At 32.9% G+C, this 14057-nt stretch overlaps 2 protein-coding genes and 1 pseudogene across 3 annotated transcripts; 1 reads left to right on the forward strand and 2 right to left on the reverse strand.

Moving 5' to 3' along the window:
• Positions 1-2508, forward strand: LOC106771409 (alpha-ketoglutarate-dependent dioxygenase AlkB). Of its 2 annotated transcripts, XM_022785645.1 has the most exons (4): positions 1-555; positions 834-1178; positions 1538-1814; positions 2406-2508. In XM_022785645.1, the coding sequence occupies exons 1-3, from the start codon at positions 55-57 to the stop codon at positions 1811-1813; spliced, it is 1122 nt and encodes a 373-aa protein (XP_022641366.1). In that variant the 5' UTR covers positions 1-54; the 3' UTR covers position 1814; positions 2406-2508. The 2 variants fall into 2 exon arrangements, with proteins under 2 accessions (XP_022641366.1, XP_014512867.1); XM_014657381.2 differs by lacking the exon at positions 2406-2508 and having other exon boundaries at positions 2-555; positions 1538-1912.
• LOC106770663 lies at positions 2319-5238 on the reverse strand (annotated as a pseudogene).
• A 1019-nt stretch (positions 5239-6257) lies between these two features.
• On the reverse strand, positions 6258-10849 carry LOC106771852 (DEAD-box ATP-dependent RNA helicase 7). Its single transcript, NM_001317297.1, is given in 14 exon segments — positions 6258-6681; positions 6838-6971; positions 7163-7257; positions 7372-7468; positions 7544-7712; positions 7802-7862; positions 7950-8051; positions 8186-8297; positions 8389-8543; positions 8632-8702; positions 9250-9361; positions 9511-9651; positions 9737-9871; positions 10319-10849. Coding segments are annotated over 14 exon segments (2142 nt in total). The 3' UTR covers positions 6258-6454.
• Between the last annotated feature and the right edge of the window lie 3208 nt (positions 10850-14057).

The raw sequence follows: 14057 nt of genomic DNA on the forward strand, positions 1-14057 counted from the left end.
AGAATATAGGGGACATTTTGTAGTGATTTTTTTATAGTTGCCCCGCCCGCGGGAATGGCCGCCGCTAGAGGTGACGCCGTGAGTAACATCAACGCGTTGAGAAGCGCCGCTGCGAGATATGTCTTCTCCCTCTCTGCAAGGAGGGATCGTATGGGGAGACTCGCCTCTCCAACGCGAGTTGCGATTTTGAACGTCGATCAAACGCGAAAAGTCACAACTTTAAGGCGACGCGAGATCGAAGAAGGAGAAGAAGATCGTAGACTCGTACGATCTCGCGCTTTGAATGGCTATTTTGAATACCGTGCTTATAATAGAAACAGGAATTCAAACTATGCTGCAGTTGGTGGTCAGAAGTTGGATTCTTCAGTTAGCAAGCCAGTGTTCAGACCATATGACATTTGCTTTCATGGAAGAAGAAATCGTGCTTTAATAGAAGCTACTTTGCCTGGAGAAAACAATGAAAGTAAAATTGAGAAGCATGAGGAATGGACAAAAGGGTCGTTGTTGAGACCTGGGATGGTTCTCTTGAAAAATTTTATAAGCCATGATGAACAGGTACTTCATTTTCACTTGCTTCAGTTTGCAGAAGACTGTTTTGTAATTCCATATAAAATGCTTCACTTGACAGCACCAATAGGGCAAGAAGATGCATATTTTGAAATTGGCTTATTGTGTGTAAGATGATGATACATTGCATGTAACCAATTTTTTCTACTCTTCATTGTTGGGTTGTGGCATAATGCATTTCCTTCATACAAGTTTGCCTCGTTTATCCATAGTGTTGCGCCATAACTTTACTTCCATCAGCTGAAAATTTCTTCTAATGCTTTTAGGTGGACATAGTGAAAGTTTGTCGTGACCTTGGTCTTGGTCTTGGAGGATTCTATCAACCAGGATATGCAAATGGAGCGAAACTTCAATTGAAGATGATGTGCCTTGGTATCGATTGGAATCCTCGGACCTATAAATATGGAAATAAACGAATATTTGATGGCAGCACCCCACCTAGTATTCCCAATCACTTCATTAAACTAGTTAGAAGAGCAATCCAAGAAGCTCAGTCTCTGACTAAAAAGGAATATAGAGCTTCTAAAGTCGAGGACGTTCTTCCTTCTATGACTCCTGATATTTGCATTGTCAATTTTTATACAAAAAATGGAAAGCTTGGTCTTCATCAAGTTAGCTCCTAACTTCCTAGACTTTGCATTTTCATTATCAGAACTCAAGAAAATATATGGTTACTATTAGTTATTGTAGTCAACATAGTAATTGTTTTAGTCTGTATTTTCTTATTGATCTATTTCAGATTTCTAAATACTAAAGCATTGTGTGGTATCTTATACTTTTGGTATGATATTATGTGGTATCTTATACTTTTGGTATAAAAGAATCATACTTTACCGAGTGGTTCATGATTTGCATTTACCAAACTCAACTTTTTGTGTGAAATGTATCTCAAAAAAGAAAAATAGTTATTTTATATTCTATAATACGCACAAACTCTCTCAAGCATCTAACTTGAAACTGCTTGATGTAGGATCGTGATGAAAGCAGAGAAAGTCTTCGAAAAGGGTTGCCTGTTGTGTCTTTCTCTATTGGTGATTCAGCAGATTTTCTGTATGGAGATGAGAGGAATGTACACAAGGCAGAGGGGGTAATACTAGAATCTGGAGATGTGCTAATATTTGGTGGTGAGTCTCGACGTGTTTTTCACGGTGTGCGATCAGTTCTACCAAATTCAGCTCCAAAGGAATTGCTGAGAGATTCTGGGCTTTCACCTGGTCGACTCAATCTTACATTCAGACAGTATTAATGTAATCTAATCTAATTACTTCAAAGAATTGCTATTTATGTTGTTATAGACATATTTTTTATAATCACCAGTTATCATTGTCCATGTGCATAGCATGAATGTCACTTTTTTATTTTTTTCAAATTAATATTCCTTTATTCAATCATTTTTTTAAAAGACAAACTTTAGTTACTCCGACAAAATTGAGTGTTGAAACACATTGAGGATGGATGATTTAATTTGAATGGAAACGGATTATATCAATCATACCAATCTAAAGAGGCAATACTAAGTGGTCTTGTTAAATATTGATGGATGTATCATTTTGAAAGGTAGTTATCCTGTTATTACCTTTCACTGTCAAATGCATGATGTTTGTCACTTGTAAATTGTTGTGAAAACTACACCAAAAAACCATACATAAGTTATTATCAACTTAAAAATAAGTTGATGTTACGTTAAACATTTGAAAGGAAAAGAGAAGCATGTATAAGCTTATATTTATGTTCTGTTTTACTTTGTTCTCTGTTAAGGGTGAATTCCTGCAAGACCCTTATTACTCTCTCCGAGTAAGCATGGTTCTGTATTTCACTGGTTTGTTTTGGTCTGCCAGTTTGAAGCCGTGACTACCTAAGAGGAGTGTAGAGTATATTTTCATCTGTCTGTATGCAAACTCCTTCCCCAGGCAAATTCTTGGACCCGCCTGTGTCACGGTATCACAGTAAGTGTCAAGTTCTGTAGAGTTCTAGAGGACAAATCTTATGTAATGAAAAAATTTGTGGTTATTTTGTTTTATTGCATAAGTAAAAGGTTTAATCTCCTACGTGAAAGGCTGTGAACTTAAACGGCTTTCTTTCTTCAAAATTCCATTCTCATCGAGCCATCTCTCTGGCCTGAATTTGTCGGCATCTTCGCCCCACAAGAACGTCATCCTTCCCATAACATACGGTTGGAATGACACGAGATCACCTTTCCTCACGCTAAATCCATCTGGCCACGTGTCATCTGAGAAACAAAACTTACCTTGCTACAAATGCATCATAAAATTGGTTAGCTAACTCATCACTCACAATGATTCTTATATTCAAGTTAGCGATGTACTGTAGCTTTAGTACCACTGGAACTGCTGGATGGAGCCTAAGTATTTCGTTCAATGAGGCATGTAGGTACTGCATCTTTTCCAGGTTCTCTTCAGTTACTCTAGCTGCAAGTTCATCAATGGTTGATCCAGCTGCTACATTTGTTGTCTCTCTAATTTCTTGTTCAATCTTCTCCTGCACGTCAGAGTTCTTGCAAATCTCATAAAAAAAACCAGGAAGGAATAATTGCTGTTGTATCTTTCCCTGCAAGGATAAAGCTCAAGGAAATGTCTCAAAGGTATTTTGGATCAGTTTCTTTCAATTCTATAAACCTTGACAACATGTCTCCTTTCGTCCCCTGTTAAATATTCAGGTTGTCAACAAATCAGTACTAATCCTACACACAACTAAGAATAGTTAGTAATCCATAATCCTTTTGGACTTGCTCTATCTTGTTTCTGATTAGTTCATGAACGAATTCATCCATCACACTTAAACTTTTCCTGAGAACTGCTTCTGATCCAATGTTAAAGAACCGCATAATTCTCCAGAGAAAGTTAAAATACCGGAACATGACAGCAGCACTTGTTTCATCAAACGCATTGGAAAACTCCGTGCCTTCTTTATAGGTTCCACGCATGGTGTCCAGATCAACACCCAAGATAACCTTGCATACAGAATCTAGAGTAGCTTCCATGAACAATTCCTGCCAATAAGCAAGAAGTGGATGAGACCGAGATTTGTGATTGTGAAGTAACAGAAAGGTTTTGTATTTTTCATTTGTGTACTGCAGTTGCATTAAATAACATCTTACCTGCATGTCAATAATATTATCTGAGATTGCTGCTTCAGACACTATCTCTGCGAGCTTTAGTGCATTAGATTCGAACGGCCAATTGCTGTAGTCTCTCAACATTTTCGTTGAGAATTGATAGCTTGCTGTCTTTCTATGATGTCTCCATTGCTCCCCCATCCACCGTGAATATACTATCTCCAAGAAAATCTGACAAGACACTGTGGTGATACCAACCCTGCCACGTATGAAGACGTTTTCGATGCTAAATCACACACAAGGGTATATGGAAAAGTTCGTACTTTTTCATTTACCTACAGTTCTTGATCATAATAAGGATTTTATCCTGCCCTGTGTCGATAATGATATTTACCTACAGTTCGTACATTTTATCTTCAACCGAAATGTAATATTTAATGATAAGAATGATAGTCTAAGAGCAATAAGAATCAAACTCCTAATAATTTAGTCCTGCAAACTCTAGTTTCATGTCAAGTTCAATTTGAAAACTTCCAGGTAAAAAGTGTTGGTTTTATCAGTCCAAAACAGAAAATAAAATTCAAGTTTATATTTGAATCATAAAGCTTGCATTATCAGTCCAAACAGCTATTCGAATTTGTATTTGAATCTCACAGTTGGCAGCATCAGTCCAAAATATGAAAAAACAACTCATTTTTGTTTGTATATATGTATATGTAAATGTATGAGCGTGTGTATATACCGCTGCAGCTTTATAATTCAATGCAAGTAGATTCCACGAATTTCTACTGTATGGTTAACATAAAAGACGTTTATTTCTCTCAAATTTATACCCTTTTCCCTGTGTAAGGTGTAGAATTTGGGCATTAATTAGGTTGGTGAAGTTAGAACTCTGCCAGCACAAAGTAAAAACTATTGGATTAAACAAATATGATGAATCTTTAGACATTTTTGCATCCAAGCCATCACAGAATTTGCGCTTAATGAGATACCAAATTGAAGAAATATGCATGAATGATAGTTACCTTGCCGTAGTTTGAGAAATTTGTGGCAAGGAAATACTCAATATTAGCAGGGTTTGCAGTGTAGACCTCACTTCAGTTTGAAGCTAAGCAACCTGTAAGTTTTCCTGTGGTTTGTACGGTCGATCATGTAATCCAGGAGTCTGGTAAAGTTGAAAAGTTGGTGTATGACTGTGCCAGCAACCGGATGGTATTTGCTTTTCTTGTCGAAAAATCTAATACTAAGGATTTTGGCAATAATAGCAACTGAGATAACACATACTACTGTTGCAAAGAGTGGTTTCAGTGCAAAGAGAAAATCCCTGAGCTTCATCTCCCTCTCTTTCTCTTTATGAAAACGTGTGAAGGAACTTCAATCCAAGCTGGGGAAAAATAAGTAGAGTGGATGCAAGCAAATTTCCATGATATACTGAAGTTTGACTAGCAGGGTTTCTGCCAAATCGTTCATTTTCATTGTTCCAAAGTTCATAATTACAAAATTGATTGGAAGTATAAAAGACTAAGCATAATTTTTTTTTCTTGATAACTTTTATGTGATTTAGACTTTTTATTTTAAGAAATGCTTAATCTTTTATTTTGTTCGTCTTTATTTTTTTATTAAAGTCTAATTGAATCTTGGATCAACATCTTTATTTAGGATATTATTAAAATTTAATTCATTAGAGATAAATAAATAAATGTAAAATAAAGAATTACAGTAAATTTGATATTCATCAAAATATGAAAATAAGATTACATAAAAATAGGGAAAAAATACCTCTCAAGAATTAAAGAAAGCAAAATTAAAATTTACTCAATCATAAATAAATTAGAACAATAATATATTGGCATTGCTATGCATTATATTTTTTTTTATAAATATTTAATATTTGTTATTTACTTTTATCCTTTTCTATTACATTATTGATCATATTTCTATTTCTATCATTTTTTTAATACCAATGTGTTATTGACAATAAGTAATTTAAGATAAGTTTAGATATCTTTTCAATTTATGTTTCTTTTTTCGCTTTTATTAAATGAAGAATTTAAACGTACTTAAACTCACATTTAACTCGAACAAAAGAATGACTTTCCAATGAACTATATTTTCGTATTTAATAAAAACAAATCCACGATTCCAATATTAAATTAAATATTTTATTTTGTTCATGCGAGACAAATAAAAATTAGCTGCTGTGAATTTCGATTAAAAAATTCATCAATACTTTCAACAGAAAAATAAAGTACGGTATGTGGAACCTAACTTTTTTTATTTTATTTTTTACCTTAATCAGTGCTGTCGGCACACAATAAAGTCTCTATTTTCAGACTTTCCAATATCATTTTTTCCTCTTCCACACAAAAGTATAAACTAAAGGAAAAATGAAAGTCAGATGGAGAAAAAAACATTGTTGACTTGTTCAGGCATTTAATCAACCCGTATTTTCCAAGGAATAGAATGTATAAGGAATGCATTGTGCAGATTCGGTAGAACAGTTTTCATATATTTAGCCAACCAAACTAATAGTCTTCTGGTTCATATTGTCAAAAATATAGCATATATAAATATACTAACACAACTTTCTCCTGTTAATCAAAGAACATTAAAAACCTAAACTTAAGCTTCCCCCATCAAAAAGAATAAAAAATACAAAAAGAGGAATCAATAACAAAACAGTAAACCATAGATTATGTTAATTTGAATCCATCTTAATTTGAATCCTCCATAGCCTAGCCAGCATCAACTATTTTTTTTCCACGAAGCAGCTATGCAGTAATGCTACCAGACAGTGCAGAGTGAGAAAACTCACCATCTTTTTCCACCCCAGTTTCCACGACCACCTCTTCCACCACCATTGGAAAACCTATCATTTGAAAATCTACCGTTTCTGCCTCCCCCGCCTCTTCCAAACCTGTTCCCACCACCTCGACCACCACCGTCACCAAATCTGCCACCTCTTGATTGATCTCTCTGTTGCAAACGTGGCAAAGCTTTCAATACCTCTAAACTTACATTAGCAGCATTTTCCTGACCTGAAGGACAGATGTGTTTCAATGAAAAACATAACCAAGACGAAGACAAAAAGCTATATGCAAAAATGAATCCCATACTCAAATCCCAAAGTCAACAGTTATGTGGAAATTCAAATCTGTTCAAAATTCCAGGTCAACAGTTACGCAAAACTTTACCACTAAGATATGTATTTAAATCTTCAGCTGGTACATCAAAAACAGCACCATTTCCATCGGCAGTGAGGGAAAGACCTTTCACAGCCTCCACCTTCTCTTCAGGCAAAAATCTCCTCAGGATTCCATAGGCAAAACTGATATCATCCAACGAAATAGAAAGTCAAACAAGTTGAAAATGTTCACACAAGTCCATAATCAAAACACAAATTATAAGGTGAAAATTAATATCAATTACAATGGTTGATTTCTTAAGATTCTAGACAGTTATTTAAAGCAACACGTAAACACCATATACGTAAATCAGGGATTATAGTAAGGTTCTCACGAAGGAGTGAAGATTGGTTTCCCAATCTCAAGAAGCAAAGTAACATAGTTCTCCATGGAAGTGAGAAGTGATCTTTGCTTTATTTCGGTATAGCCCTGCATATTATATGATGAGAAAAAACTTCCAGTCAGAGAACTAATGAATGATCAAGGGTTCATATAATCAACAAGAAAAATAAACGGAGAAAGTATAAAAGAATATTGACTCACAACAGCCTTTGCAAGAGCCTTTGCAAGCAATTCAACAACTGTTAAACCAGAACTCTTCAAAAGCTCTTCTGCGGTTTCTTTGAACGCAGGAATCACACTGCATTTATTATATATGTTAACAGCAAAAAACAGCACTGAACACATTAACAAAGTTTGCAAATAACAAGCATACCTATCGGAAACTTGGGTAATCATTTCAGCAGCTTCCCCACCAACAGCTTTAGCAATATCATCAGGCCGTGGGGCAGATATGTGCTCAAATTTTACACCGGACTCTCTTTCTATTTTAGATATATTAGATCTTTTTGGATCATAAAGGGTAACAGCAACCCCAGTATTACCTATAGAAAAAACAAACCACCATATAACCTTAAAATTGAATATAACATTCTGATAGTACACATCAAAAAGAAAAATCATGCAGATATACCTGCTCTTCCTGTTCGTCCAGAACGATGGATATAGGACTCTACCTCCCGTGGGAACTCACACTAAACCAAAATACAAATATCAACATACTAGGTTGTAACAGAAATAATAATGATCTGATACATTGCACGTTAGTCCATCAAAAGTACCTGGATAATTAACTGAACATCATTTATATCAAGACCTCGAGCTGCCACATTTGTAGCAACTAATGTCATGAATTTCCCAGACCTGAAGCCAGACAGAGTAACCTGCAGGGGACAGGACACTATTTAATAGAGAATATAAAAAACAAGTGATATAAGAACACGATATGAAAAAAATAAATGTTCTAAGTAACCTACGAAAAGACTATAACAAAACCACAATTCAGGTAATAGCTCACCTCACGTTGTGCTTGTTGTATGTCACCATGGAGAGCTCTAGCTCCAGGTAACAACCCTGCAAGCTGAGAAGCAGACTCCTTTGTCTCGGTAAATATAATTGTCCGGCCTCCACTGAACCAGAATCATTAGTCAACAATAAACATTAAAATTCAGTATAACTCTAAAAGACATCCTAAGTTAAAAATTTGGAAATAAAATTCACCTGCTATAACAGCGAATAATGTCCGGGATAAGTTGGGACCTGGCAGGAGCAGAACAAGGGAGAACAATATGTCTCACATTGGTACTAGCCTTCATTTTTGTATTTCCAACAAGGTCAGCAGTTTTCTTATCTGGCTTCAGAAATTGTGCAGCAATCTGGCATGAACATACATCAGATAACATTAAAAACACTAATCATAACATCCCAAAAGCAAAAAGAAGAAATCATCACATAGAAGCATACATGTTTAACCCAGTCTGGTAAAGTAGCGCTGAAAAGAAGAGTCTGAACTTTATTAACATTTTCAACCTTACCTGCAAAAGTATCAATTTCAAATATCAATAATAGACAAATGTGATACAGAAAAATCCTATCATCCAACATGTAGGATAAGCATCAAAACTAAGGTAATCCCAAGTACAAAGCATTCTGTACTAGATGTTAAAATGACATTTTCAGAAGTTATACGGGTTGGAGGTAAGAAGAATGGTTGAATTGAAAAATAGTTCAATTTATCAGAATCAAAGAGGCTTGGAGAAAAAAAGTCGTCCTGCCACCAATAAAGCATAGTCAAGGCTATAGGGAAAAAGAAAATAAATTAAGCAACAAAACCATGACCGATTGGGATGTGTTGAGCATGAAGAACTATTTAACTAACTAGATTTATTATCACAAAAAGATGACAAGATTCCAAATCATTCTTGCAAAAACTATATAACTAACTTGAAGTAACCAATCAACATCAATAATTTATAGGACGTGTAAATAGTATTAATCTCACAAACACAATCTTAACATATTTGACACAATAATTGACACTTAGCAACACTGGTGGTCCATTCATCGGGGAAAAAGAGATACCTAGAATCAACTCAACATCTTCAACAAAACCCATCCTCAGCATTTCATCTGCTTCATCAAGGACACGGAATTTTAGTTGGCTCAGGTCTATATTTCCCCTCTCGATATGATCCTGCACCAATACATGCCAGATGAAAATCAAAAACATTGTTAATACTCGACTTCAACACAAAGTAAAACTTTCAGGGTACTTAAAATATTTACATATATTAAGGAAATAACTTAGTAGCAACATATATCAACTAGTAATACTGCAATTACCTTAACACGACCTGGTGTGCCAATTACAATATCAACACCTCTCCTAAGCTTGATTTCTTGAGTGTTATATGGAGCTCCACCATACAAACAACATGAACTCAATCCCATCGCTCCACCATAAACTTCAAAATCAGCATGCACCTAAAGCACAACACTCCTTATTAAGAAGGATAATAAATTCACCATACAATCAAAAATACCAAAACTCATGCACACATAATTATACCTGACAAGCCAATTCCCTAGTTGGTAGAAGCACAAGAACACTTGGAGTTCTCCCGTAGCCTGTCTTTCTAGAAGATTTAGTCGGACCATTTATTAAAGACTCCAATATGGGTAGCACAAATGCCAGAGTTTTACCCTACAGTTTCCCCAAACGAAGCAAATGAGGTCAAATAAAACCCTTTACACCATTCAAAAGCATGCACTTTCAAATACAACTGAATAAAGAATGTTTCAATTAATCATATGATCCTGTTAACGGAAAAAAAGTTCCCTTAAACTCGTTACAATAAAAAATAATTTTCCTAACCCCAACAAATACCATTTTTAATTCTTTAGTTCTTTCCATGGAGACTAAGAACTAAAATGGGATAATTTTAAGTATAGAGATACAGGATCAAAGAATATCTAAATATTCTCTTCTAAATATGGTATGTGTATTATCAAATGGACCCAAACCCCTTCAACCCAAACAACGATAATATGATCAAGAACTTTCAAATACAACTCCATATCTTTCTTGACAACGATAATGAAAGAATTTAAAAGACGATAACAAGGGTTTGTGATAAGAGTAGATAGAGACCTGACCAGTGCGAGCCCGACCAACCAAATCAGAACCGTCGAGAACTAAATCGAAAGTCATGGCCTGAATAGGAAACAAGGATTCGATCCCCTTCTCCTTCAATTTTAGCCTCAACGGTTCAGATATCCTGAATTTGGAGACCGCATTAGGATCCTCCTTCTTCTCTTCTTTTTCCTCTGCTTCCATCACCAAAGGTTGTTCCTCGGACTTGGCCTTTTTCTTCTTTTTCTTCTTCTTGTGGTCGTCTTCTCTAGAAGATTCGGGCTCCACCAGCTCGGAACTAGTGTCTTCGTCGGCATCGTTGGTCGCCGCCATAGCCTCTATGTCTGAAGCCTTACGCTTCTTCGCCTTCTTCTGGAGCTTCCCCGAAACCCCATCTTGGTCGGGATCGGGGGTGTTGGGATCAGAAAGGAGTTTGGAGGCACTCTTCTTCTCTGCAATGGTTGGGGATTGGTTCTTGGCTTTCTTGGCGCTTTGCTTCTTGGTTTCTTGGAGGGTGGTGTCAGTGGCAGAGAGAGAGACTGAAGGCATGGTGATGGCGGCGTAAGGACAAAGAGAAGGAGAGAGAGAAAGAGAGAGATTTTCTCCTGCTTGAATGGGGTTGTGGCTATGAGGTGCGTAAGCAGGAGAAGAAAGAGGAGTAAGCGGCGAACGAGGTTTTCGGGTTTATGGTTTTAGGGATGGAAACATTCTTATACACTTCCCAACCTCAAAACCTAATTCTATTTTCTTTTCTTTTTTCTTTATTTTCTTTTTTTTTTTTTGTTTCACCACCATGCGGTAACCTCAAACATCAAAACCTAGTTTTTTTTTTTTATTTTCTTTCTACTAAATGTATTAAATCAAAAATAAATAAATTCATGAATAGTAATCCAAATTATAACAAATGTATAAATATAAATGCAATAATTTCATGTTGAATGCGTAGTTAGTTTTTAATTGAAAAAATTGGGATACATAAAAAAATATTTTTTTTATTTTTAAAAGTAATGTTATTATAAATTATATAATAAAATAATGTTTTACTTATGCTTTAATTAAATTTTAATATTTTTCACAAATTTAATTGAGTTTTTAGTAATTCTTTTTCATTCAAAATATTAAAATGTTATACTTATTTTAGATTAATATTTTATTAGTTAGGTGATATATTAAGAAATATAAGATTTATAATTCATTTTAAAAAGTAAAAACTTAATTAAAAGAATATGAATATTTAAATGTTTAATAAATAATAATAATTTAATTAAAATAATTAATCTCCTTCCAAATCTCTTACCCAATAACATATTTTTTGGTATAAAACATTTTAAACACTCTAACAAAAATTGAACTGTATTACAAAATTTGATAAAGAAGTCCTTGTATTTGATAAAGTAATTTTTTTTTTATTTTTTCTTTTCTTTTTACTTTAAGAAAAATGTATATATGAAAGTTTATTATAAAATTATATATAAAACAAATACACCTTTCATTCAAGTAAAGTTTTAGTTTTTTGAAAATATTGATTAATGTAAACAGATTTCTAGAAAAAAAAAAATATTATAGTTTTGTATGTGTGTAAATAAATTATAAATTCATTTTTCAACATATGCTTCTTATTTAGAAGTTATTTGCATGTCATATGAATATATTTTGGAAAGATCTTTTCAATCAAAATTATATAAATATGACAAATCTACTTATTCAATAGTAAAAATAAGTTAATATAAATTTATTTTTGTAGTAACAAAGTCATGATAGATTCCCACAATACTCAGTGTAAATTTGTTATATATATCATTAAAGAAAATATAACAAATTTTGTGAAATGTATATGGTCTGTATACGATAATTTATCTCTTTTTTTCTTTCTTATAAGCAGTATATATCTATGTTTCAAAATTTAACTTTTTATGAGATTCTTATATTTAAATGATTGATCTATGATAAATTTGTGACTATTGAATTTATTAGGTTGAGAATTAAAGATACTTAAAATGTGATTTTAAATTGCATAAATTATTTTGGATGTTCTAATGTTAATGTTTATTTATACAACTGAACTTAAAACATGAAATTGAATGGTCAAAATTGATCCAATATGGTCAACTCATGGCTTTTATGTAATTTTTAAACGAATGAGATGGCTAGAGTGACATTAAAGGAAAATTTTAGACTTATGTACAATTTTGAATAAAATAAAAATGATTGAAATATAATTTTGGACAAGTTTAAACCTGTTAGATATTGAATCTAGAAAATATATTATCAAACACAATAAGATTTTATATTTTATTGATAATATACTTTGATTGAATTCATTGTGAATAATTGAATTTGATTGAGAATCTACTTTCATTGAGTATGAGATCGCCTTTAAAGTAATTGAGAATGTACTTTAATTATTTTGAAACTCGAACAATAATAAATTAAACAATGATACGTTGATAACCGATAATGAAACTTCCTATTTTGGAAAAGCAGTAAAATTAGCCTATTTCATTATAATTGTTTCTAATTTTCTTATTTGTTCTTCAAATATTAACTTCATTAGTACAATTTCTCATTTTTATTATTAAAAAGTAATTTCGTTTTTATTGGGAGACGACTCAGGTTACTTTAACTTTATCTACTCTCTTGAAGACTACTTGACAATACTGAAGTTGCCTTGAAAAATAGTATTAATATGATAGTTGTCTTTTAATTGTGTTGATACGATTTCAAGATGTTTTTTAATTTTTTTTATACTATTTGAAACTTAATTAAGACGAAACAATTTAATTAACTTAAAAAATGTAATGTATTTAAATCAAAATAATTGTATTTATTTTTTTTATATCAAAAATAGCAAGAACACGACGTGCATCGTCTAGTTCTCAAGGAGAGAGTTTTGTTTAAGACGAAGTTAGGAGAAGACTTATCATTTCGACTTAGAAAAGTTGTGTAACTCCTATTGAGGATGACCCTATTACTGAAGAACGAGCCTTTAAGGAGTAGGCATATGAAACCTATGAAACTCATGTTCAGGATAAGACATTTGAAACCCTTAACAACAATGTTGAAAAAGAGGAGCATACAAATATTCGTGATATAGAGGAGGATATTGGTAAATTTGCTGGAGATCCTGGACCATTTAGCCTAACTCTATGATCAAATGTTCGAGCTTGTTTAGCTTCATAGATAAACTATTATTCCATAACTTTTAATTTATCAACTTTCAACTGATTTTTTTTTCAGCATAGTAAGATTTGTTTGGATGTATACTTTTTAATTGCATAAATCAATTTAAATCATCTACATTCCAAATTTGAATATTTAAAGCGAAATAAACATGTATTTTAAAAATAAAATGTAAATACAAATATGATAGAAAGACAATCAATAGGTAAATAAACTGAAACTTTCAATTAGTGTAAACTTAAATAGTAGATTTTGGAAGTGTATACATGCTAAGTTTAAATGAGTTAAATTTTCCAAAATTAAAACTCCATGTAAGTATTTGATCAATTTTATATACAACATAAATGAAACATAAGTCCAACTACACATAAAATATTAATGTCACTTTTAATTCAAAATTTTAAAATAATAATTTAATAGATATTCATTTTTATATAATTTTCAGTTTTCTCAAAATTTAGACTCCATTTAAATATTTCAACAATATTTAATGAAAAAATATTGTATTTATATAATGATATGATGCTCATGAGCAAGACACGTGCTCATTTGAGGCTTTATTTAAAATGTTTAAGGT

The sequence above is a fragment of the Vigna radiata genome, chromosome 8 (genome assembly GCF_000741045.1).
Source record: "Vigna radiata var. radiata cultivar VC1973A chromosome 8, Vradiata_ver6, whole genome shotgun sequence".
NCBI lineage: Eukaryota > Viridiplantae > Streptophyta > Magnoliopsida > Fabales > Fabaceae > Vigna > Vigna radiata.